The sequence below is a fragment of the Fistularia commersonii genome, chromosome 20 (genome assembly GCF_037954325.1).
Source record: "Fistularia commersonii isolate RoL2024-O1a breed Wild chromosome 20, RoL_Fcom_v1.0, whole genome shotgun sequence".
NCBI lineage: Eukaryota > Metazoa > Chordata > Actinopteri > Syngnathiformes > Fistulariidae > Fistularia > Fistularia commersonii.
In genome coordinates, this window is record NC_141303.1 from 5,436,473 (window position 1) to 5,464,349 (window position 27,877).

A 27,877-nucleotide genomic window follows, 5' to 3' on the forward strand; every position below is an offset into this window, starting at 1 on the left:
TCATTTATTTTTTTCTTGCTTTATCCTGCCTTATGCCTTTCTATTTTTATTTATACTGAGATTTATATTCATATTTATTTCCTTTTTTTAAATGTTATTTTCATGTTTTTTTTGGTATTTTTAACTGATGCGCTGCTGTGATAACAAAGGAATTTCCCATATGGGGATCAATAAAGTTTATCTTGTCTTATATCAGCTCTGATCAAGACTGGCAGGGTGTGAATCAAAATACAGCATATAACAAAAGAAAAAAAGTCATAGCCTTAAATATATACAAAATATACTGTGACACTGTGACACAGTGGTGAAGCCCCCGGTTCGATTCAGACAGGTGGACGTTTCTGTGTCAGGGTTTGCATGTTCTCCCTGTGTTTGCTTGGATTTCCTCCCACAGTCCAAAAACATGCATAAGTTCATTGGAGACTCTAAATTGCCCGGGTTGGCAACCCATCCAGAAAGAACCCCACCTCTTCCCCTATGACAGCTTTGGATAGTCTCCAGCCCCCATCATGACCCTGAGAGCAAGACAAGTAGTATAGATAATCAATGATTGAATGCATATACCTTGTATGTAATTCTGTATGATGATTATTTTTTATTGATATAATTCAGACCTAGTTTAGCCATTCTTGCTGATTCTTATCCATCCATGCATTGTCGCCTCTGGGTCGCCTGAGATGCTGGAGCCTATCGGACGAGAAGCATGGACTGGTCGCCAATCAATGTCAGGGCCACATGTTTCGACACACAGCCATTCAGTCTCTCATTTGCACATTTGGGCAATTTTCCCGATTAACTTGCTGCATATTTTTGGAAACTGGAGAACGCGGAGGAAACCTTTGCACACAGAAAGGTCCCGAACCGGGGGCCTGCTTCTCTATGGGGCCAAAGCATTAACCACTGCCACGTCTTGCAGTCTGCTGATTGTCATATTTATCATAAATAAATACTTTCAGTGTGGCAAATCATCAGCTACACAGGTAACAGGTGCTGCTGGGGAAAATTGTGGCTCAGGAAAGACCACGCTGATCTGCTAGCATGGCATGGAAACTTGATTTTTTCCCCATTCTTCTTTGTATATCCATTCCCTTGCACCAAAATCATTTTTTTATTACTCTGACTAATGCGGTCATTAATTAAATTGTACTGGTCATTTTTTTTACATAGCAGTGCAAGACAGCCACTGCCTTAACATGAAGCTCCTCTCAATGTGTGTTCATTTCAACCAAGCACAGTGGTATGTGTGTGTGTGCGTGTGTGTGTCTGTGTGTGTGTGTGTGTGTGTGTGTGTGTGTGTGTGTGTGTGTGTGTGTGAGAGAGCACGGTCATGCCCCCGCATTATCTTGAGCTGTGACTGCTCTGCTGCCGTGCGACGATGCACTGAGCAAAGCTATTGAGATTTGCCAGTCAACCATGTACGAGCAGAAAGACACACGCACTCACAATTGACTCATAGAATCGACTGTGAAATTATAACACGCAGCAAAACAGTTTAGGTCCTTAAGCGGTGCTTTGTGAAATTTCGCATTATAAAAGTGAGTTCCTCAGTTCATTGTCACAGATGCTTCATATGAGGTTGATATACCAGGATGGGTCCCGAATCGAGTTGGATTTTATTGATCTTTGTATAATATGTATTTATGTTTACCAAAGGGGAATCCAAAAACGGCGGGCATATTTCCAGACTGTCACGTAAACATTAAGTTTAATAGGGAACTCGTTAGAATGAAATTTTCTTATAACCCAGGATGAGAACGTTCCCCAAATAGCATATACATCCTTTGATAAAACAGGACATTGTTTTTCTTTGCGGCGCTGTCGAAGTGCAAACCACGCAGCCGCTGGCTCCCCATTGTTAAGCAAACTGAAATAATGAGTTAGACTGAATGACTTGCTCATCAAAGAACAAAAAAAAAAATAAAATACAAAACGACACTTTCCCTTATTAATACAGATTGGACACTTATACCATTCTACACGTTGTACCCTTTTACCAGAATCATTAGTACTCTCTGTGTAACCCGTGGGAACCCCGCATTGCAGAGTGGCTGCAGAAAAGGGCACCGTTAGACAAATATGCACTCTAAATTTAATATTAAAATGTACTGGGGACCTTAGAAACAGAGAAATGTCTAAACCTTTGATCAGATGCACGTTGCTCATGGTGATAAGTCGCTCCTGGTCATCTTGCCGGGACATCTCTCTGGTGCACGTCTCCCTTGTAATCTGTCCCCATCATGGCGTCTTATGACCGGGAGTGCAGCTGAGGCTGTTTATGAAGTCATTATTCTTTCAAAATTGATGCTTGGTTTCTCTCCCCTTTGCATTTCTCCTAATTATCTGCACATACTGTTTACGCCATTTGCAGAATTAGTACTAATGAGTCCACTGACTGTATAGCTAAGTACTAAGCATGACATAAATACAAGTCATTAAGATCATTACTTGCTTACTCTCCAGAGACGTTAAGCCTATCTGCTCCTCTATAACCTCTATGTTATCCTTACCAAACAAAGAGGGACTCCGAGAGTGATGATGAATTAGTTATGTTTGGCTGAGCACTTTAGTATGCTTGTGTGTGTTTGGCTTTAGCGACTCGGCGCCACGCGTGGGATCGCGACAGTGTCGGGCACGGATTTATTATCACTTTGGCCCGCCGGACTGATTGAAAGCACCTCGCATATCTTCACGCCGAGATTTTACTCGGAGAAGGGGGGGGTTGATTGGTTGAACTATTCAGTTTCAGTGGAAGTACCTCGGCAATAATAACATTTCCAAAAATGACCAGATACCCCACACGGCGGGAGTGAATCGGTTGATTTATCTCTTGCAACTGTGATGTTGGAAATATTGGGTTTGACAGACAGGCTTGCCCATGACCTTTGTGCTCCACTCAGTTCATCATGTTTGATGTTTTATCACCATTTCATCAAATATTAGTTAATATTCTGGTTCATGCCTGCAGTGCCAGCTATAAAACAGCATTCGGGCAGAGCTTATCCCCCATGTGTGCACCACTGTATAATTTAAGTGCTGAAACTGTACTTGGTGGAGGACCTCATATGCTGTCTTGATTTACTTCATGTTTTGAAAACAATGGTTCGCTGAAACTGAGTGGATTATACCGGTGCGGTATTTCAGAAATAAAAAGAGACAGTCAGAATAGCCTAAATATACAAATATTGCTGTGGCAAGATTTCCAGATACAATTCATAGGCTGGTTTTGTGAATTAAGACAGATTTTTGATTACATTGTTACATATTGGTTTAATTTTTCTATTTTCAATTTTTTGTCGGGGGACCGAAAACATCTGCGCTAACCACTGCGCCACTGTGCCGCCCCTCCCTGAGGCTATTCGTGTTGATAAATCCCAATAAAGTGTAGATGCCTTGTATTGTTCTTTATTTTCTCAAGAAATATGAAATAAAAATGTGTATACGCCTCAGGTCATTGGACCCAACTTTGGTTTGAATCACTCTGATTGAGCAGACCGTTAAGATCCAGTAAAGATGTTGATAAATCTCTATATTTACTTTTTGAACATAAGCTTAGCGGTAATGCTAAAATGTCAATTTTTTCGTCTATTTTACCTGGGCTCAGTCGTTTTGACCAAAAGGAATGTTGCTGAATCTTAGCGTTAAGATTCTACGCAACATTCAGAAAATCCGTTCCCTGGACGGCTTCATCGAACCGTCCTATCGTGACGAAATGCGGCACCTTGAAAAAGGCAAAGGGGAGGACTGGTTGTTACTCGAATTAATAACATGGGAAATGACTTGATAAACATGGAGTTATTGTTTTTACACTGTTCCCTCATTAGCAGCATCACAGGAAGGGGGAAAGTAGAGAGAAAAGAGCCCGTGGTGGCGCTGGAACAGCTGAAGGCAAGCCAGAGAAAAGCAGCCTTCCTCTCAGCTCTGTCGCAATTACGCTTGGCTTTACCATACGGTTTATACTTTCTTTCATGACAGGAATTTTTTTTTTTTTTTTTATGATATTTGCAAAAGGGAATGAGGGAAAAAAAATAGGAATAGCTGTGGCATTCGGTTATGCAAAGCCCATTTTTAATAGAAATATTCTCAATATTACATGTTGAATGTACCTGGTGAGGTGTTTTCTCTGTTAAAATCTCACTGTTAAAATAGTGTTTTTTAACAAAACGTCCTTCACGTATATGAGTAGATAAGCGGTGATTGCAGACATGCACAAAGACACAATTCGTGGCGCTCATTGGCCAAAACACTCGCCCGTGATTACATATTTAAAAACCATATATCTAAGAAATACACCGTTGAGGATTCAATAGTTCCTTTTTGATGATAGAAATCAAGCACGCTCGGTGACGTGTCCCGTCTCACGGGCTAATAATTGTTGGACAACCAGCCTGCTGGTTCAGAGATTGTCTCGGCGTTGAAAAAGGAAAAAAAAAAAAAAAGTCTGCTCATCTCACCCTCCCCGGCCTCATATCTATTTCTGCTGTTGTCTCCTCTCCCCGATCAGCTCGTCGGTACTCCCCTCTATTGCTTCCCCCCCAACTATCCGCCCTCCCATCTTTTGCCTACTCCTGCCGCCCGTTCAACTTTTGATCAGCACCCTCCACAGATTTAATAATCATCCCTTTCTACTTCTTCCCCTCACCTTCCTCGCTGTCCTGCGTCTGAACCGCGAAAACTGCCAGCGTGACTGCGGCTAACGCCACATCTGAGGACACATAAGACGCGCCCGCGAATTGAAACGCACACCGAGACAGCCTGGCACAGAAGCGCACACGCATGCACGCGCTCGCAACTTTATTTTCAAGCTCGCACATTTCCAGCAGCAATAATTACCTTATGCAAATAGGATCAACAAATAAACCATCTCATCCTGTCAGGGCGACAGGGTATAAGACGCCCAGAACCTAAGTCAGGAGCTTCTTTAATTAGAACAGGGGCGATGTGGGAGATACGGCGTTCACCTATCTCTCCCTGAACATGACACTAATAAATATGTATCCAATATTAAAATCCCCGCCGGCCTGAATCACATTGCCAGGATGGTTCCTGGCAGATTTACCTGTACTTTGTAGGCATATAGGAAGGAGAGGGCGTATTGAACAGTCACAGGTGCAGCAAATTGGGCAAGCAGACGTTCGGGCAGGATCACGGGTTTGCCCCCGACATTTTTCTTTTTTATCCCCCTTTCCTAGACTCCTTTTTTAAAAGCCTCATTAGTTTGTCACGGCAGAGCCGAGGAGAACCTGTGAAGTTGCAGATACCACACAGCGCCGGCTGTTTGAAGCTCAGTGTGCGACACAGTTTAATGATAAGCCTTTTAGAACAGTTTGCATTTGGTCGGACCTGCCTCGAGGGGTGTTGTGCACCTCTGCTATCGCTCCGTGGGAATTACCGTGAAGGGAACGCGATTGAAACGCAGTTTGAAAATACCGTCAAGCTGTGCGCTTGAGTGCATTGTTGTGTAAAGTCAACGTTATTAGATACAAAACCTAAGATACACAAAGGTACCCCAAAGATCAATGGTACATTGTACCTCAATCTGACTTCCTTTTGATACACTACATTTTATCGTCATGTTTTTTTGAGCACTTTTACCATTTTTTTTTTCCTTCGAATAAAGGGGTTACATTGTCAGCTCTAATATTAGCATTAACTCCCCTACAACAAAGAGGCATTGCTTTGCATCTCCATTATTTCCATTTGCTCAGAAAACCCAGGCTCATTATGATTCTCTGTACTATCAAATGTGGCTTTTAGCATATCATTTACATCAAATTATTCCATTTCTGCCCCCCCCCCCCACGCTGCTAAAATGAGACATTTTCAGTAGCTGTTTTGTCTATAGATGGAACAAACCTCCTCTCTTGTGCAGGCTGACCCGAAGGAGCTGATTCGACTGGTCACGCAGCACGTCTCCACATGTTCTGACTGGCCAGAGGAGCTGCAGAAGTTGATCAGCCAGCTGCACGTCTATAACGAACGTCTGACCGACTTCACCCAGGCCCAGGTGTTGCAGGGTTTGGGTCGCGGGGTGGACATCCAGCGCTTCAGCTCCGAGGCTGAATACAAAAAGGAGACCATCCTCGGCCTCACGGAGTGAGTACTTCAGGAGGGACCTTCCCCTTTTTCTGTTTGCATAAGTATCCAGAACCGAGTGAGTCAGACTTCTGTTTTGATACAATGTGCATTAATCACGATGATAATCATCCCACTTGTTCGTAATAGAGTTATTTTGTTGGAAACACCTTGCGTATTTTGTTCCATGCGTGCATACAAGTGGGAGCAATGGCTCATCAGCGTTCTTACACGGTGAACTCTAATCATTATTTTTCGCCTCGTTTGCCCCACCCTCTCTGTTTTTATGCTCAGGACGCTGGATGACGGCGTGTACAGGATCTCTGTGTCCCTGGCTAAGCGTTACAGTATTCCCCAGTGGGAGGTCTACATGACTCACCTCGAGTTCCTCTTCACAGACAGCGGGTACATGCACATGCAAATATACACACCGTTATGTACAGTATGCTTCCATAGTGAGATTTGAATCCTTCTGTTCAACTCGCAGGATCTCATCATTTTGAAATACCACAACGGGAATCAGAAAATCCCCTAAAATTAATTGAATTTCAAGAGTTGTTTATTTGCATTTGATGATTTCATCTCAAATTACCTACTCGTTTTTTGGAGAAAAAAAAACAAACAAAATATTTTTGGTAATATTGATAAATATATGTGACCTATACCAATAGTTATGTATAAGGTATATGCAAAAAGATAACATCCCACACGGTAAAATGAATACCTTTTTTTTGGGAAATTCAGCCACCGATACCAATACCAGTGATGAACCAACAATTCTTAAAAACTGAACTGGTCGTCTTTTGGCCGGATACTTTGCCACGTTCTATGAAAATCTTCCCACTGGAGTTTTTCCGTATAATCCTGCTGGCAGACAGAAAAAGAAAGCAAATCAATCAAAGGATGTGGGTGAAAACACAACCTCCCCGGAGAAAGGAGTCAAACTGCTTTTTTTTTTTTATTTTTATTTTTTTATACTTTATATCATCATGACACACACGACTTTGGACCCGATTTTGCAAAAAAAAAAAGACGAACCAGCAGGACTCACGCGCCGTCTGTAGAGGGTTTAATGTGACGCCGTTTGTTCTCCAGCTAGGGATTCTGTTGCAGACGAATTATTCTCCGTCATCCAACTTGCAGAGATTCAAAAAGATCATTGTGAAAGCTCACACCGGGGGGGAAAACAGCGACAGTTAATTTTATCCCGATGTAAATCCCACGCGATAGACTCAAACACCCCGACAATGGTCTCACAGAACCACACAATCTGAGATCTGCTGCCTGACAATTGCCCGGGGACTGCTAAGTGCAATGTAGTTAGTTGGTGGGTGGCTAACAAAACCAAGTCATTCAATTTTTTGCCGAAGGAATGGAAGTCATCCTTCTCCCTTTTTTCCCTGTTTTAAGAAGCATTAGATGGCTTTTAAAAAAAATGTCAATAACAATTAAAGTATTTCATTGTTTTTTTTTTTTCCCAAAGCTCTGTCCACAATATCGGTCTTGAAGTTCAGAGTGGACACTGAACTTGTGTGGTTTGAGATAATACCCTCAAGGCATGTATTTATCTATTTAAAAACTCTTCTAAAACGCCGTCCTTTTTCAGCCGTGTCATCCTTGGAAACGTTTTCGGTCGAGTGGAGCATTCAAAGGCGGACTTGCGAGTTCAATTTGATAGGGTTTTGGAAGAGAGAACCAGGGTTTTTTTTTTTTTCACACTTCATTAATCCATCGCATTGAAAGAGTTGATGAATGGATGAGAATTGGCCGTGCAGACGAGCGGAGGGAACGGTGCCCGGTTCCGTAGACAATACGCAGACACATCCTGTGTCAAAAAGAGACAACGGGACGGGTACGAGAGAAATAGATGGGAAGTTACATTCCTGACAGTTGGGACTGGTGTATTTTTCGCACATTTATAAACAACAAAACATGAGTTCTGGGCATTCAATTAATTAGATTTCCAAAAATGGATCTTTGGAAAATCGATATATGTATCCCTCCAGTCGCAGATTTCATGCAGCTCCGCGGACAAATTGTTCCCATGTGCTGTTTTTGTATCATTTTTAACAGGTAAAAAAAAAACGTCTTTGAGTCAGCTTCCGCATCTGAATCTCGGGGAAAAAAAAAAAAAAAACAAACAAAAAAAACTTGCCTATAAGAACAGCATACTTAAAACACCCCAGGAGTAAATCAAACATGTTATGAATGTGTTTGTGTTTTTAGCGGGGAGAGAGAGAACGTGTTAGTCCATTTCCATAATTTATTTGCCGTGTGATTTCATAGCCGGAGATCTGGCTAGCTCTGCACCTTTTCTTGTTTTAATAGAATGCCTTTTCAGCAGAGTTTCTCGCGTGTTTGCGCACTCATGTGCATCTGTAATAAATCCCCCCCCCCGTCACATCCAGATAGAACGAAATGGTTTATGGGCTGTACTTAACGATAAATAACAGTCCGTACCTTTCAGAGTCCTACCACAGAGGGTGTGTGGGTGTGTATGTATCTTCTCGCATTATCTGAGCATCTCAACAAATACCAGAAACATTTAGATCTCGTGTTCTAGATTCAAGGCATCTGTGCCTCTTGGTTGAATTGACCGATGGAGGTTAAAAATCATGTCGGTGGAATCGACGGAGAAACGGACATAAACACGAGTGGTCAGATTTTTATTGATCCTCGCAAGAGATTTGTTCTTTTAATTCCTCCTTATGTAGGAGGCTTTAATAAAACTGATGTATTATTTCATTTTCGTATTAATTAAAGGAAAAAAATTGTATCACGACCCTATAATTAACCGTCCAGGATTCATTTTCCTGAATCCCGGATTTCTCTTCTGGGGGGAAAAAAAAAAAAAAAGAAAGGCCTTCAGATTTGTTCCAAACCAGAGCGACTCAATTGCAGCTATTACCCCTCCGGCAGGGATAGTTTTTCTTTTGTCACCAGGGCATCGTAAATATCAACATAGCAGATCATTGCGACTTACCGGACAGTACTAACATTCGCTGTCCGGCCATCATGTCAGGAGCTAACAACAGCTAGCCCAACTCCATTTGGCAGCACTCGGTCTCTGTGCTCATGGAGTTTCTTCTGGGAATTCTGCTTTGCTGGAGGGTTTCGTCTCCTATATGGCTGCCAGTTGCACTGTAAAAAAAACAAACAAAAAAAACAAGATGGTTGCTGCGAATGTGACATGAATTAATCCGTAATAGTAAATAGTCTGGTCAGCTGTGTCCATTTGAGGATGATGTTCCTTAGCAAACAGGCACCCACCTTAGGTTGGATATCATATACTAAACTACCACCAGCTATGAAATGAAAATAAGGTCTCTCTTCGACAGGCTGACTGCCACACCCAGTGATCACATTTCGGCAGGTGCCGTATTTTCTTTTGCTTTCACAATCAAACTACCAATCACACTTTGCCCAGCCGCATTTTCCGTGACGTTCGGTTGAGCACACCGGGGGCAGCCCTTCTGCAAATGGGACTCCCGGCTCCTTACCACTTGAAAATAATGATATCCTGTCTGCCACGTTTGCAACTAAAGCTCACAGGGCCAGATGTAGAAAACATTGGTGAACACTGTATACATACAAAGGCAACAATATGTTTTTTCGTTGCACCAAACTTCACCTGGAGTGAAAATACTCTCCTGCATTTTGATTGCCGTACGTTCTTTGGCTTTTGGGAGGAATGGAATAACAGAGTATCACATAGCTTCTCGTATCATTCGATACCATTCTTGCGTTTATTTGCTCCTTTCCTCCAAGTAGAAAGCTTGGTTTTTGGAAAAGGTATTCTGTAAGCCCCACAGAGAGAGAAATGCCTACAGAAAGTGTGCAGGGAGGGGCCATAGATAAACAGAGGAGGAGGAGATGGATGATACAGTCAGAGTGACCCTGAGACAGTCCTATTAAGACAAAATAAATGCTTCAGTGGAATCAATGCACTGCTAAACACCGACACCGTCAGGTTCTCTCGCCCTATATATGTAGGTCCTTTCAGATCTTTGCAAGGGCCCTTGAGGGACATCAATTTCGGTGATGTTTATTGACATCTTCACGACAGCTGTTCTGAGATTTTAATGGCTTCCAAAAGCCAAGAGCATCAACAGGGAGGGAAAAAAGATCTTTTAAATGTTTCCCTGAAATCCCTTTCCATTTCACTTGAGAGGCTTCTTAAACCCAAATGACACAATCAAATATTTAAAGTCCTAAGTGTTTTAAAGCGTTTCATTTTCATCCTTTAACTGCTCTAACTAAACTCCCCGATGATGCTTTTGATATCCCAAGGTGTGTACATGTAAGGTAGGCGTGTACATTGCTTTGAGTAGGGGACAGTTTTAACTTATGCCTTTTTCATCTAGTATACTTTCATATATATAACATCCTTTAAAGGAACTAGTTTGAAGAGTCTAATCTCTTCCCCTGAAATTTTACAAGGCAGCGGATAGACTAAAGCTGACCGGATAGGTTCCTGCAGGACAAGCAACATGGATAATAAAGTAATTTAACCTTCTGCACCTCTGTAGCCCTTGAGAGACCATAACAGGCTGGTGAAGCTCAAATGATTAGGGGTGAAGTTGTTGCATATTTTCAGAAAAGACAGAAAGATGGATTAATATAATGGCATTTGTAAAGATTTTGTTTTCCTGTTTTTATGTAACAACTTGTGTTTCAATATGAGATTAGCATTTAACTATCTGATGCCTAAGGCTAGGTACTTTGATCAGCCTTCTCCATGGTTTAGCTTTCACTTTAGTGTTCACCTTAGGCTTTTATTTTTTTCATTAAACACCAATAGCACATCACCTGGAAACAAACAGTGATTTTAACCTTGTGTTTCTTCACGATTCACTCTATGTGTTTGTGTTTGCCAAAGTGAAATATTAAAAAAACAGCTAATTTCAGCCTGTACCTACTCACTTGTTTTGTGACATGGTATTGTGTGCAGAATCAAAAATAGTGGTTTTGCAGTACCATCCCTTTCTGACTCATTCTCACTGTTTTTGCTTCAAACCTTATAGGTAATCCTCAGATATGAAGGTCGGTGTTGAATTTTTCACAAATCTGGTGGTCTAGTATACAAAGCGCTTCGCGCATTGACCGCACAAATGTCCAGAGCCGGCAAAGGGAAAGCATGAATATTAAATGTTGAATCCTGTTCGTATGGTTGCTTTTGTATATTTCATCATCAACAGCTACTACTGTGTTTTCTCAAGTGTGTTTAGCATTCTGATGACATTATCGCCTAGAGACAATATGTTTTCCCGCTTTGAACTAAAGAGCATATTTATAGGAGTGAGTGGGAACAGGGCTGCTACTGTGGTGAACTGTGCTATTTTGAAATTATTGATATGTTTACGTGCTGTCCACGGAGACCCGGCGAGATTTAATGCTGCATCATGACCGTGCCCAGGTGCACAACAGCAAGTCTTATTTTTTTTAGGCACAGGAGAAAATCGAACAGCAGTACCTGGACCGTCATATGCATTTAAAATGTTTTCAGGTTTTCTGTCCTTGACATGATTTATTCCAGGCAGGATGCACAACACGCATGGAAAATGCTGGTGTTCAGTTCAGAGACTTAAAACAAAATGCCCATTGATGTCATTAATGTCAATTTCCCCTGCTGTTTCAACTCCTGCTCGCATTGTTGTGTTCTATACTTTTACATCCATCACCAAAGCTTTCTCCTGGTATAATTTTATACCTCTTAAATCTATTCACCCTTGGAACAACACAGTTTGGAGGGAATAACACAGTTTATGTTGGGAGGAACATTAATCAAAACAAGGTGACATGTTTTTGGTACCCAAGTATTCACAACGGCACTCTATACTTCTTCATTTCCCTCTTCAATTACATTGTCCATTCTTTAAGGACAATGGATCATAAAATAGATCATGTAGACTTAACAATTTCTGCTTGAAGTGGCATCACCTCATTGAACAGTCACAACAGCAACTGCTGAGTCATTTAGGGCTTCTCCTTGGCCATTTTGCCTATTTCAGCTGGAAATCTGACCTTGGACAAAAGCTGTGTAGCAAACCCAAAGTTGTTCTTGTTTGTATTGAAACAAGCACAAGATTTCACAAAAAACAAAACAAAACAAAAAAAAAACATCACGTTGACGTATATTGATTCAGTTTATATTTCACTTAATTCTAACCATTTAAATCTGAACTGCCACACAGGTGTGCAACGGTCAGCCTCCAATGACCTGTAAGGCAAATCCACTTTAGTCTCTTCTGACAAGAATATATCTTGTCAAGTCTGATTTTATTTGTATAGCACCAATTCACAACAAGGTTGTCTCATGGCATTTTACATGTGGAGTAGGTCTAGACATCGCGCTCTCAAAAACCTTAAGAGACCCAACATGCTCCCTCTTGAGCCAGCACTTGGCCTCGGCAGAAAGGAAAAACTGTCTTTACTGGGCAGAGGCCTTGGACAGATAGAAGCTGGATGGGGGCAGTTGTGTCCCACATGGATTTGGGTTAATCATGCTCCTTGAATTTCTTATGCCTTTATTTGGACTTTTTTTGAACGTGTCCATGAAGAGATGAAACATTACTTTTGTTGGACAGAATACTGTACTTCTCACATCCCATGTAGGGGGGCACTGGGCGGCAGCAATGCAGCAGCAGGGAACAGTCTCCAGTTCTTTCTGCCAAAGCCCTGACAAGGTCACTGACAGGACTATTAGCTTCCTTCTACGTCTTTTGTGGTTCAGAAGCCAGGAGAAAAAAAAAAAAAAAAAAGCACAAACCATTGCACAGCAGAAATGCAGTCACAGAGATAACATAATTACAGTGAGAAAATGGAGATATTCTCCCTCCATGTGGTGTGTTCTCTACGCGATAAACCTCTGTACAGGTCATCAAATTGGAGTACGTTTATACCAGCGAACAGGATATTGCCTCTGACCTTCTGCTTTTGGCTGTTTTTCGAGAAATACAACATACGCTATATGGCCAAAAGTATTCACTCACCTGCTTTGACTTGCATATGAACTTAAGTGACATTCCATCCCTAATACATCGCGTTCAATATGACGTCTTTCAGAGTTCCTTTCACTGGAACCAAGGGTCCAAGCCCAGCTCCTGTAAAACAACCCCACACCATAATCCCCCACTCTATCAAACTTCACACTTGGTACATTGTAATGAGACAAGTACTGTTCTCGTGGCAACCGCCAAACCTGGACTTGTCCAAATTACCAGATGGAGAAGTGCATTTTGTCACTCCAGAGAACGCTTCTCCACTGTCCGGTGGCGGCGTGCTTTACACAGCTGCATCCAACGCTTTGCATTGCAATTGGTGAAACGTGGCTTGGATGCAGCTGCTCGGCTATGGAAACCCATTCTATGAAGGTTTCTGCGTACTGTTCTTGCGATAATCTGAAGGCCACATGAAGTTTGGAGGTCTGTAGCGATTGATTCTGCAGAAAGTTGGCGACCTCTTTGCACTTTCCCCCTAAGCATCTGCTGACCCCGCTCCGTCAGTTTACGTGGCCTACCATTTTGTGGCTCAGATGCTGTCGTTCCCAAACACCTCCATGTTCTTAATTTACAGCTGACAGTTGTTTGTGGAATATTTCGGAGCGAGGAAATATCACGGCTGGATTTGTTGCACAGGTGGCATCCTATCACAGTTCCACGCTAGAATTCAATTCTGAGAGCGACTCATTCTTTCACAAATGTTTATAAAACAGTCTGAGAGCCTATGTGCTTGATTTTATACACCTGTGGCCATGGAAGTGACTGGAACAACTGATTCTGATTATTTGGATGGGCGAGCAAATACTTTTGACCATGTAGTGCATCTTTTAGTATCTTGTAGTCCCTGCTATAGTGCTCTGTATGTTGCCGAAAATCAGTGAAACCATGTAATTAAACCCCAGTTTGCACAAGTCGACCCCGGAATATTTTCCTATCCTATTTTGACAACTTCTTGAGCGCCATGATATTTATCACCCCAAAAATTTCTCCATTGAAACTCTTAAGAAATGTTTATTTCATTTTTTGGATTTTACTAAATCGTGGTCATCAATTGTATAGATGGCAGATCGAGCCAGTGGGAAATAATGTCTATTCTGTAGACATCTGGAAGCCTTCTGTATTTTTATAGTGTGAAGTTGTAGAGTAGAAATTACAACAGAATCTATTGACGACAGCAACGCTCTTTCCACTTGCTCCCTTATTAACTTTATATAACTCAAGATATGGATTTAAGGAATTAGCATTCACATCTCTTTTCCCCTGCAACAATTGCTGAAAGGTGAATACATAGACTGGCAAGTTATAAAGAAGCTCATCTTTAATTGTCAGCCTCAACGTGCCAATCATTTTGCATAAAATAGACAAAATATGAGAATAACTGACTTGAGGTTCGGGAAGATGAATGCAATGTATTTTTTTTTTCCAATAACTGATTAATAAGGTATAGTATATGTGCACCATAAACCTACCAAATTCACACCCAGGAAGAAATGACAAGTCAGTTGCTCATTAGTCAATGTAAATGCCCATAAAGTATAAAACTGTCCTGCATTTTAATTTTGATAGCTGCTGTGTAATGAATTGTTTACTGTGCAGTTCTCGGCGAAGGATCATTCTTGTTTTTTCGGGGATGTGTGTGTGTGTGAGGAATCTGTCTTACAAACATATGTGAATACATGTGTAACGGGAAATCGATGACAAGTGTGTGACAGGAGAAAAAAAAACAAGACTCTCCTTTTTCCAACACACTTGATGGCTATTTTCTGATTAACAAATGATCAGTACTGATCATGAAAAGTAACACAGGCTGAATATATTCTAACAATGAAAGGCCAGATTATCATTCTGTGTCTACGTAACACCCTCCAGTGACATAGAGTTTAATTCCCCTTGTCTGATTAGCATTGCGATTGTACATGCTTCTGAAATTACGGATATTAGCAGTCTGTTTTAGTATGGACATGCCGGAGAAGACAGCTAACAGAATATGCTAATGTTGATGGAAGAAAGTCCCCTTGAAGAAATGAAAAGAAGTGGGTGAGGGGGAGCACATGGAAAATAACAAAACTCTATCGGATTAGATAGGTTGATCACAGATTCTGAAAGTAACATAATCGTACTGAGCGGCTGCCGATACGTCCATAAGAAATCAGAGATGAAGTTGAAGAAATTGTGTTGTGCAAAAAGATTGAAATAACTCCCAGCAGCCAGCGGAGAAGGGATCTGTGGGACAAAGAGGTGCTTAGAGCTGCGGAGAGAAGGCAGCCGGTGCTTTCACACCAGGCAAAGTCTGACAGTATATTCCTCGGGGTGAGTACCCTGACCCAGATTTAAAATCTGTCCTGAAAAAATTAAATTCCAGATAGAGAATCCTCATCAACATTTCATTTTGGTGAAGAGATGTCTCCCTACGAAGCAAAAGTCCAAGGAAGTGACTGACAGGGCGGTATCATAATGGTCCTGGCTTTTCAAGTGTCTGTGCGCTGACAGAATTCTGTTTTCCAACTGTTGAGTATTCAGACACCGGCCTTATCAGCTCCTCCGCCTTTGTCAGCTTTTGTCAGGTTTTGTCAACATCTGCGGCGTTTAATTTGAATGCCGAGAATCTGGCCGCGACTGTCAGAAATTTCAGCATAGGGAGCACCAGGGGAAACTCACTCATGCGCCTTTTCATTCATACGGCTAACAACCATCTTTTAACTCGGCTGCCTTGATTTGAAATAGTGTTTTTTTTTTTTTTTTTTTTTTTTTTTACTGATCATTATATATGCACATCGTCAGTACGTAGAGCCTCAAACATATATGCTCGAACTGAATTGTATGTTCACCTAGTGAACTCCTTGTGACTGGGTAGAAAATAAAGACCGAGATGAGAGGAATCCCAAGAACTAGGTTACCTCTTTGCTGAAACGCAGTCAGAGCAGAGTCTTCCATGAACATTGAGCCCAATCCGCATACTACAGCGGTTTTTATACGCCTGCCAAAATAATGGAAAAAAAAAAAAAAAAAAATCTGTATTGACAGTTGTTTCGGTATCCCTGTACTGTAGAGCTTTCTGTCACAATGTCATTAAAGACTGAATCATCAGATTTTGATTTGGGTCATAGACTTCAACGTGGCGGTAAACAGTTAACCCCCATTGTCAGAGTGATTAGTGTTATTTGCTTTATTGAGCATATTGTCAACTGCTTCCGACACAGCTGCAACATTGCTGCTGCGTTTTTTTTTTTTTTTTTTCCATCACTGAAAGCTTGCTTGCAGGTCTGATGGGAGAGTACTGAATAATAAAAAAAAAAGATGCCTTGTTTGATGTTGTTCACTCCTGACAATAAATAAATAAATAAATAAATAAAAATAGACTTCTTTTCACAGTCCCACTAGACAGCCACAAATTGCCAAGAGACCCTCTTTGACTACCTCCAACCATCTCGGCTTGCCCTTACCTTTGCATTCATTATGCACCCTTGCATAATTTTGTTTTTGTGCCCTTCCAACCCCCAAGAGAGTATTGCGTTTCGAACTAAAGATTGGCTGAAGCGCCATATATACATATTTATTGAAAAAAAAATTACATATCATTTCCAACGAGGAAGTACCGGCTCATAGTGTGACTGATATCCAATTTTTTTTTCCACCAGTCTTTCCACCAAGGATATCGAATCCCGGAGCGAGACCCTGGGTCTGTTTGACACTTTGAAGAGTAACCCCGGGGCCTTCTTCAGTCACATGAACAAGTATGTTCTGCCCAGTGTGGAGGGAACAGACCTGGGCCGCCTGTTGTACTACTATACCCTGCTGGATGCTGCTGGCTGTGAACCTTACATCACCAGCGCTATCAAACCAAATTCCCATGTCAAACTGCTCAAGAAGCTCAAGGCTGTTGCCAAAGGTAGGGCAGCTTTTATTTGCTATTGCAAATATCACTGATCTCTTTCAGGTTACCTCCTGCACTACATCTTCACAAGATGTAGTTCGCAGGCAGACTACATCTATACAAGATGTAGTCTGCCTGCGGTCTCCGGCCGCCGCTCTTACAAGTTACCCTATGTCCCTTTCTTTTCTTGAAAAAAGTGTTCATTACTGCCATTTCCATCCTTTTTGAAGTCAACCAACATCTGTCCCTCTGCATTCCTATCCTGTACACCAAATCTGCCCATCACTTCTTCATTCCCTCTATTGCCTTCACCAACATGTCCATTGAAGTCTGCACCAGTTACCACTCTCTCATCTCTTCATCTAACTCAATCCAGAACTTCTCTTTCTCAAACTCGCATCCCACCTGTGGGGCACAGCCACTAACAACATTGAGCATCACACCTTCAATTTCAAGTGTCAGACTGAAGTCTATCTGACATTCTTTTCACCTCGAGAACATTCCTAACAAACTCCTCTTTCAAGATAACTCCATTTCTCTTCCTGTAAGAACCATGATAGTGCAACTTAAAACCTGCTCCTAAGCCTCTTGCCTAACTACCTTTCCACCTGGTCTCCTGGACACACAGTATATCCACCTTCCTTCTCTGCATCATGTCAACCAACTCTTTACCTTTTCCTGTCATAGTCCCGATGGTCAAAGACACCACTCTCAGTCCGAGTCTCTCTGCTTCCGAACACACCTTCGTCAAACCACGGTAGCCCAATTTCCACTGGTACCCTGTAGGTTATCAGCACCAATGGCAGTTGTTGTTGTTAACCCGGGTCTTGACCAATCTGGTATGAGATTCAATTGGCATATTTGGCTTTGGCACATGTTTATGCCGGATAGATGCCCTTCCTGACGCAACCCTCTGGATTTACCTGGGCCTGGGATCGGCTCAGGGAGACACCTGCCCATGCTGCCCTGAGGCTGCATTACACAGCTAAGGCTATATACATGTCATACTCATCAAAATGCTGTATATGTATACATAATGTTCCTTCCTTTAAGATATATATTTATAGAGGGAGAGAGTGCACTGTTTTTGCTGTATAAATGCATCCTATATATGTCAAGGAAATTAAGTTATGTTGAGTCACTTCCTTGTTTTGTTCGGCAACTACGTTGATTCTCTAGATTCTTCGAAAAAAAGCTGGCAGAAACAAAAAGGAAAAAGTTAATATCTATCTTCTCACAATAAAGCAGAAATCCAGCGCTTCTTTTTGCCCGCACATTATTTTCCAGCCCAATTTTATTGGCTTTTGATTTCTGGCTTACCTTTAAGTCATCCAAGCTCTGATATACCAGTCCCCTCGAGTTGGGTTTTTGCCGGATGTAAACAAACCTGACCGTCCCACATTTTCCTGTAAATACCGAAGGAAGACATTTATTCTGGAGTTAGTACTCAGTCCACCTGAGGCAAACATGTACCAAAAATGCTTGTGTGGACACTCCAAGGACACACCGCCGAGGTTACAGCGTGTCACCGGTTCGGCATTCAGACAGTAGCATTCAAACCTCAAACTTTGTGTGTAGGTGGAGGAGATGACACTTCTAGGTAAAGTCAGGAAAGGTCAACAGTGTTTTCACGCCTCACCTCCTCCTTCTGTTCCTCATCGCACCACAGCTTTCACTGTTGACACATGTCTCTGTTTAACACGGCTACACTCTCGTTCGCGTACATTTAAGTCACGCACGTCAAGACGGAGTTGCATTTTCTGTCATTTAAATATGCAAATATTTAATCTTGATTTCACCAGCATATTCAAAGCGTAAGCTATTGACTACAGACAACCCCTTTACCAGGGTTTCACTCCCTGTAAAAAGATAAAAAAAATAAATAAAAATAATAAAATAAAAGTCTTAAATGTAACTTTTAATCTTTCCATGAGATTAAAAAAAAAAAGATTTCTTTAAATGTCGGTAAATAGATAACACTGTTCCTTGTAGCAAGCAGCAGTGCAGGCATGGCTGCTTTCTCAGACATTTGTTGGTATAAAGTTACCAAAGAAAGGGGGGGAAATTCAAAATCCAAAGGAAGAAAACCTGTTTAAATGATTGAAGTGCAACTCTTTACATTGTCAGGGGCTGTGACCCAACACAGCACATTTCGTTTAGTAAACCGCATCGGCTTCAGGCATGGAGTTAATGACAAATAACAAATGTGTTGAGTAAACAGGTGAATCTAATGCTACCCATACATCAGAAGACTTAGAAAAGATTTGGAAAAGACTTGTGGAAAACTGTCATCTCACACTTGCTCACATCTGAAGACCAGTTTTTAGAGTCTCAGACTGAGATTTCAAAAAGACTGTGAATCCTTCAGGGTCAACATTTACAAGTCTACAACTAGAATCTCTCAGGAATTTTATTCCCACCATGCAATGTTTTCACTTGATATTTGCAGAGCCCCTGCTTTTTCAGTCCATGGCTTTTCCTTCTCTGCTTGGTCATGATACGTTTGAGAGTTGGCATTGTACAAGCTGTGGTGTTCTGCCCACAGCTCCACCATCCGTATCGATCAGGACGTCCTTCGCCTTTTCTGTTCGACAATACCGCAAAGAAATACCGTCTCTGCCGCCAATTCAGCTTGGGTGATTGTTCGTCTACCAGGTTTCCCGTTTGGGGTTTTATTGGAGCTCATCTATTGGTTGTTGATTGTGTTTTGTCACCGTAAGGACAGAAAGACTTGCGATAATTGGAATCAGAATACCCTTTATAGTCGTTGCAGGACACAATGACATTGGAATAATAATTTAAGGTGAAGTAAAAGTAAGAAAAGCTTCAAACTGGAGTTCACAAAGCCGCTGCACCTGAGTGCGCCTCCATCTTGGAATTGGAAAATATCAAACATGCTTGATGTTGTCATAAACCCAAGATTCGGAAAAGGCCGATCAGATTATCAACTTGTACTTGACGACAGAGATAACCGGAGTGCGCCGTGACTCCCGTAAGACCGCTAAAACTTTCTTCCAACTTTCCGTTTTTAATCTGTGACTGTGAAAATTGTTAGGTGTAAACCGAGCATAACACAAAGCTCTGACAACAGTCACAGTGGAAAAAAAAAAATCCAGATTGCTTATGGGCGACATGGTATATGTTGACAGTCAGGGTTTGGATGAGCGAACATTCAATTATACCGCTGCTGCTTCGACTTTAGACCATTAACACTCCCACACACATACCTCCACGCTGATTTCACAGAATGGATTAACCCCCGGCAGACTAACATTTGGTGACTTTGACACTTTTAAATCTCGGGTCTTCTCGCGTTTACGCATCCACAGATGCCGGCAAAGCCGAAACCCGGCGTCTTCACACATTTTCACGCCCAGTCTGTTCTGATGTCTCGTGGGCCACCAACTTTTTTTTTTCTTTTCCTGAATCATTTTTTTGAGTCGCGGATGGGGAAAAAACAAGCGAGATACCCTTGCGCTTAGATGAGAAGACAGCATGTAGACAGGTGGTGTATGCCTAATGCTCATCACGATGTCAGATGGTACCAGGTGACCGTCTGATTGGGCCCTCTTGAGGAAAGAGGAAGAGGAGCGTCTTGGGTTTGGAGACAACGAGACTTGAGAGTGGAGTGGGCGAAGCAGGGAAGGGAAGGGGAGTACATATGTAAGTGCATGTAACGCTTATCTGCGGTATGAGTGTCTGTCTGGGTCCGTCTGAGACTAGGGCACTCGTGCTTGCGTGCGCACGTGTGTGTGTGTGTGCGTGCGAGGGATCCTGAGCGGCGTTGACAGTGCCCTCCCCACAGACAGACCAGTGTTAAATATTTAAAGCCCAGACAGGCTAAAGTGTTGCCGCACTAATGTGTCTGTCTGATAGCGCCGGAGACCCGAGAGCTCGCCGCTCGCTTGCATTCACACACGCATGCTCCCCAATCACACACACACACACAGTGCACGCACATAGCGGCAGACATACTGTGTAATTTATTGCTGTAATTATTCCACAAATGCTTTGTGTATTTCATATATCATGCGTAAACAAAATTGCATAACGTGTACTGAATAAGGAGCTTGTGATATAAACTATCACAGTCTAAACCCACAAGTGTTGAAATGCCGTCGTACTTGTACTTTAAGGCCACTTGTAATAATAATTTGTTATCTAACACGCTATTATTAAGCTATTGTCATTTCAAATACCTGTTGTGTATGAACAATGCATGAAAATCCCTCACGGTGTCGTCTTTAATTTGACACTCGTTTTGATTTAAATACCCGGAGGGGAGGCCATCCGTATACGTTTAATGCTCAATGATGTTTTGTCTTTCTTTATTTTCGTCCTCTCGCTCGCAGACTTGAACTACCGCCGTCTGACCGACGAATCGCTGGATCCCCTGACTTCCCTCGAGCCGGTTCTCACCAGTCAGAATGTGCTGTCCATCTCCAAACTCGCCGGTTGTCTGCCAGTGCCCGGCGGTGGAGGAGCCACCGTCTCTCCCAGCGCGGTCCACGCGGTTTGGCTGCAGAAGCTGTTTTGGAAAGGAGATGCCCATTTGCTGAAAAAGCCTCCGCAGGGTGACCAGGACTACCTCCACGCTTACGACACCTGCGCCAAATATCTGGACCGTCTGGTCCCCGCTCACGCCATTAACTTTCTGGATAACATCACTTTCTCCCGAGATACGATCAAAAATGTAAGCTGCGATTCGGCAAAAGATCAGTGCAAAAAAATGAATCGCGGAGATGAAAGTAGATGCTTTGAGAGCGTTTTTCTATTGTAAGCGTAAAGATAAATATTCTAGACCCTTGCAGTCACAGTGCCAAACAATAATCTTCCTCACTTTATATAGTCCTCATTGTCTGGCCATTTCTAACATGCCTGGCTGAAATGTCAAAGGCCTTTTTCCTCATTTCCACGATATTATTCCGGTCACATCTGCACCCTGTTGCCTCGAAACACATAGCAGTCATAATTTAATGAAAAGAATTAAAAAAAATGCATGAGAAATGTCAGCCACGTTATTACAGCGCTCTGAAAAATTGTCCTGCAGAGGACTTAAAGTGCCTAAGCACACCTTATCAATATTGTACTTTTGTTCTTTGTCTTTTTTTTTTTTTTTTTTTTTTTGTTTTAATTTTATACATGTACGTTTCTACCTCCAGCTCTATATCCCCCTTTTTTTTCTGCAATCTTTGACTTATAGCCTCTCTCTTTTCCTGTGATTCTGGGGGCTAATTGATCCTTTTTCACTGCAGAGCTAATTAAACTCCAATTCCCAGCAGGCGCTCATTCCCCACTGTGATTTTTAACATGCAGATTAACTCTCAGCAACCCACTATTGCCTCTCCCTCTCTTCCACTTTTCTATCCTCTTAAAACCCTCAAAGGGAAATACTTGAACCTTTTTACTCTCTGACCTTTAACACCCCCCTTCCCGCTCCTCCCCCCAGAATGGAATGATCTTTTTCCCAGCAGGCTAAAGGATCAGGGAGGAGGCTGCAACTTATCCTGCCTTCTACTCGACACATTTTTTTTTTTTTGGGGGGGGAGGCAGTTTCCCACCCTGAGATGTATTGATCATAGATAGCCTCTATAATGAAAAGCATCCCTCCCGAGCTCAACCTCCAGGTTGATTTCAAACCCTGCCAGAGGCTTTTACATGTATATGTACTGACTGATGAGGAAATGCTTTGACACACTTACCAATAAGACCATAGATTAGCTTCCACCAACACACACACACACAGTTTTCACACCTGTCATTGCATTGACTCCCAGTAAAATCCAAACCCTAACCCATGTCCTGAGAAATCTTTGCTGCATCAGGACCGCAGGGTGGCATTTTCCAACAAGATCGAAAAGTCGTCTGCTGAACTCTATGTGTGTGTGTGTGTGTGTGTCTGAATTTACGCAGTGACCGGTTCATTTGTCAGGAAAACTGTATTTGAGTGGTTATCTTGGTCTGAGAAACGGTCTGGTGGTTTAATTGACCCACAAAGAGGAGCATGTGTCTAGTTTTGGGACCTGGAGGTGTGAAGTTGATTTTTTAAGTTTGTGTGCATGTGTGTGTGTGTGTGTGTGTGTGTGTGTGTGTGTGTGTGTGTGTGTGTGTGTGTGTGTGTGTGTGTGTGTGTGTGTGTGTGTGTGTGTGTGTGTGTGCATGTGTGTGTGTGTGTGTGTGTGTGTGTGTGAAGCTTGACCGCACCTGTGTATGTCCACACTAGTAAACAGAGACACCTACAGCCAAACATTCCCCACTCCTTAAATGGTTAACCTACTCTTAGACTCAATTACAACAGCCTCCAAGCAACAATGCCACTTTGTCACGCATGCGCGCACGTGCACGCGCATGCTTCTAAAGCACCTCATGGCATATGTTTTATTGATAGATTAGGTTACACCTGCCTGGCTTAATTATGAAAACAAAAGAAACATGACCGATCATTTTCTAAGTATCTTTCTGTCAACTCGTTCATCCCTTTGTCGTCGTCTCCCGGTTTCAGCTGAGCATCCAGGCGAGATTGGAGATAATAAAGAGAGCCGCCAAGGTCCTGCGCCAGCTGGCTGAGAAGAGCAGGAAGCGAGGGGGCGACGGCGCCGTGGAGCGAGGAGGGACGGAGCCGGCGGGGATGAGTTTTGATGAAGCCCTGGCTCACCTGCAGCAGTCGCAAGCCCACCTTGACAGCCTGAACCACAACTTCATTCTGTCATTGAGAGACAGCCAGCAGGTAGACTCCCGTCCCCTGGCAATTAAGGATGTTTTATTGTCATACGCTATTATCGTGTGGTGATTCAGACGATTCAATTCTTACTTTGTATATTCTCGTCACACCGGATGAATAGAAATAGAGACAATCACGCGAGGCAATGCAACAGCGGGAGACAGCTTACGGTGATATACAAAATTAAAAAACAAAATCTATCCATCTATCTCCCTTACCTACTTAAATCTTTAAAAATTCTTGAAACTCTTAGAATTACTCGCTGCTAAATTCTTACTGCGTACACTCCCTCCACACTAGACAAATAGCAATAGAGACAATAACTGACAAGAGCACTAGACAATACAACAATGGGAGATAGCCTACAGTGACGCACTAAAAAAGAAATTTATTTGACTTACTTACTTGCTTAAACTCTAAAAAAAATCCTAAAAATGTTTAAAATCCTTATTGCTAAATTCTTTCCTTGTACACGCTCTCCACACCAGACGAATAGAAATAGGGACAATAATTGACGGTAGCACTACACAATACGAGAATAGTAGCGCACTAAAAAAAAAAAAAACAGTACAGACACTAAGTAAATTATTGTACAGCAATGATATAAGTAAGTAATAAATAGTAAATAAGAAAGAGAAATACTTCCTCATGGCTAGGAATACCACTCGTTTTTGGTACGAGTGTTGGAAATGTCAGAAAAAGTTAATTTTAGAGTCCCCTATTATTGGATGGATATACATTTTGAGTGGCCGTGAATGGGCAGAGATGCTCGGATCATTTATTACAGTGCTCTGTGGTGATGGCTTTTGCAAACTGAATAATGAGAGATCTCGAAGGGCAATATTGTAACTAAGTCTGATTGATATGCAGCTGAGTGTGTTCAGGAGATTTGAATGATTTAAAAAACATTAAGGAGGAATTCATCTACAAAATAACTGAGAACTGGCTAATTAGACGTTCTGAAAGAATCATTTATTACTTACGTTTCGGCTTCGGGACGCAGAGGTGCACGCAGCCGATTGAGCTTACATTCTCATCTGATGCCTTTTTTTTACGGCTGTGCGAAAAGGGGAAAAGGCAAGGTTATTCATCCAGAGACTTTAAATTATTATCATTATTTAATCTCCTTAATAAGCCAACACATTTATATGTATGGATATGAATGCGCAGAGCAAAATTTTTTATAACAGCCCTCCAAAAAAGGAAAAAAAAATATCGCTATTGTGAGATAAATGGGATGTTTTTTGTTAAAGCACTTGAACAAATGGCCGCACCATCAGAAAACCAAAAAAAGCACTTCAAGAAACATTAAGGATTCACCTGGTAGAAATAATGCAATGGGAAATCCAACGTTTGTCAACAACGGATGTTGTTTTGATAAAAGTGGCTTATTCAGGGGACGAGAATAGCCAGATAATAATATTCGAGCTCCACAGAAAGGATCTAATTAACATTATTTAACATTATTGGACTGACACAATTGATTGTGCCTTGTGCAAAGAGTGAAATTATCATATATTTGTCAACACTATTTTATAGGTCAACCTTCACTTGGATAAATATCGATTCTGTCTTTTCTCCGTCTGACATGTCTATATATCCGTCGGCTGTATATTTCCGAGGTGGCCGAGCTTCACTAAGCTCGCTCGCTCGGAGACCAGTCAAGGGCGCATTAATGTGAATCTGCGGATTGTTGTTTCACACCAGCCCTGCCGTACAGCCATGTATATACAGTACGTGCACCATGCTGTATCTCATTAAATAAAGTCACGCTGACTTACCCCGCTGTCACCTCCCCGTGGCTACGTGTGAGTGCTCATACACGAAATAAATGGGGGGTGGAAGTGGGGTTTGGGGGGGAGTGACAGAGAGAGGAGAGGTTATGATTCGGTGGTCTCGGTGTTGCTATGCAACCAAGAGATACCCGTAAAAAAAAAACTGGTCATTTCTGAATTCCATACAGTGCAAGTTAATAATACTTAGCCTCCCGTTTTATCCGTGCCTCCGTAATAGAAAATGAGATACGAGCATTTTCAAGCACAGGCTAAAGGCACAGGTATACGCACACGCAATGTAACTTCCCATCCAGTGCTGCAGACGGAGGGAGAGAGATTGTATCCTTGGAGATAAATAAAAAGGATATAGCAACCAGGAAAGGGCAGATAGATAGAGAAAGATAGATGGAAAGAGCCGAATAAGCTGCTTGGCCATACTGTTGTCATTTATCAAGCGTACACGGCCAGCTGCCGGGTGTAATGGCGATACCACAGGTATCCTCACCTGTAATGAGGAAAGCCTTTAAGACACTCATGTGCGCATTGTAGATTTATCAGTTTTATTCTTGACACAAGCTACCAGTGAGAAAACAACAGTTACTCATTCTGCGGTTCCAAAATCCGCGTCACATTTGAAATGGCTGGAGTCGAGCTTTCCCATCTCGGCTTTTGCATCAAGCACAAAGTATGCTGTGAAGCTTTATAATGTTTTACATCAGCCAAAAACCAACCAACCACGGCACACAAGCTATAAGCTGGATCTAGCCGTATTGTAGTCCCACCCCCCCTTCTGCAAACTTGTAAAAAATGTCCACTGTAACACTAAATGCTTGCAGAAGTTCAGCGGATACACCCCTTTCCACAGCTCCAAACTTTATTTTATTAGTTTTCTGCACATTGCTTAAAGTAAAAAGTCCAGGTGGCGGTTCAGTGCTGAACATTAGTGAATTTTTCAGAAGTCACAAAATGCCTCAAAAGCAAATGATGATTCTTTTCCCTCTGTCTTGGCCAATTCTAGTGTTAAAGCTCCCCAGCTTGTGGTACAAAAGGTTGTGATTCAGCAAAATCCAACAGAAGCTGGAATAATCTGCAGCAGGTTAAAAAACAGCCGGCAATTTCATTACGTGAAAATGTAAAAATGAAGTCAAAGATGTACCAGGTATTTTCATTGATCCTACCGCAGAATACGTTCTTCACAAAGATCTTGAAATGGTGCAAATTGAATAGACCGAGATAACAAAATTTATTTTTGATGTTTTTACAATATGCGTTGGGGTGTGTGCAAGTGCAATTCTTCAGATACCTACAATGTAATTTTCCACTCATTTTGAGAAATCGAACTGGCGTGTTATTCAACAACTTGTGCTCGGCCTCGTCCTTTGTTAAACATACAAGAAAACCATATATTGATCAATTAGCATTTGAAACAATGGTGGCCATATAGTTGGCTTGAAATCTTGAGGAGGTGTGAGTTTTTGCTTTTTTTTTTTTTTCTTCATTTCACCAAAAAATGATGTTTCGTTCTTAGTGATTTGTCCATTTTCTCCGGATCGGCCAACCCTTTTTCGGCTCCATCCCGAGTGCTCAACCTTTCTTGGGACAACCTTGGAAAACTTCAGTCAAGTCTTTGAAAAAAGGAGAAAAAGAAAAACATTAACTGAATATATCAGTTAATATTTTGCAATATACATTTTTTCCATTTCCTAGAGTGTATCCTTATTATTAACATGTACTTACACTGAACAGAAACCATTTCTGACCCGCTAGGTTGTAATGTGTTGCCCTTTCATTGGACAAGTAAAAAATAAAGCTGACCGGAGCAGTAAAGTAGCAGTGGTAGTATTCTTCTACTTGCTCTGTATATTTTATCTTTATATAATTCTGATAAATCAATTCAAGACTCGAGCATTTTTATTGTCATTATGCGGCCATAACAAAATTTCGTCGCAATGAAAGAGGCACACGTAAATAAATTTACAAAGTATGTTCACAATACAGTAAAATAGATCAAATTAGATTTCTACATTACTGCGTTGTTTCCTTCTCTGAAAATAGTTAGCGGTACTTGACTGTTTTTTTTTTTTTAATATTTTTTGTTTCCTTTTCTATCGCTTTTTTTTAATTTATTTTTCTTATTCTAGGAACAGCTGCAGGGTTACAGTCAACTCTATGATCTGTCCCGCTCCGAGAGGTCAAAAGTACATGAGCTGGCAGTCACCATGGCAACCGATGGGCAGCCTTTGGAGTGCATTGGCGAGCTTCTGTGTGTGGCAGTTGGAGACCTAGACCTGTCCGTCAAAAGTGTGCTTTGTGCGGCGATGGAGAGAGTAGTGGCCGCGCTCAGGTATTTTTCCCATCCCCTCGTCTGCTTGCCTTGTCCGTACAAAGGTTAGGTCAAACTTAATTTGGTGTAATAGTTATTTCATGTGCATGA

The 27,877-nt window shown here is 41.8% G+C and overlaps 1 protein-coding gene across 2 annotated transcripts in view; it reads left to right on the forward strand.

The window, feature by feature from the left end:
- nbas (NBAS subunit of NRZ tethering complex) overlaps positions 1-27,877 on the forward strand; it is a 167,784-nt gene that overhangs the window by 94,427 nt on the left and 45,480 nt on the right. For both annotated transcript variants that reach the window (XM_086167558.1, XM_086167559.1), the window contains exons 42-47: positions 5,870-6,093; positions 6,367-6,477; positions 16,712-16,962; positions 21,300-21,640; positions 23,450-23,674; positions 27,585-27,787. In XM_086167558.1, coding sequence (XP_086023684.1) covers positions 5,870-6,093; positions 6,367-6,477; positions 16,712-16,962; positions 21,300-21,640; positions 23,450-23,674; positions 27,585-27,787 — 1,355 coding nt within the window. The remainder of the gene's footprint in view (positions 1-5,869; positions 6,094-6,366; positions 6,478-16,711; positions 16,963-21,299; positions 21,641-23,449; positions 23,675-27,584; positions 27,788-27,877) is intronic.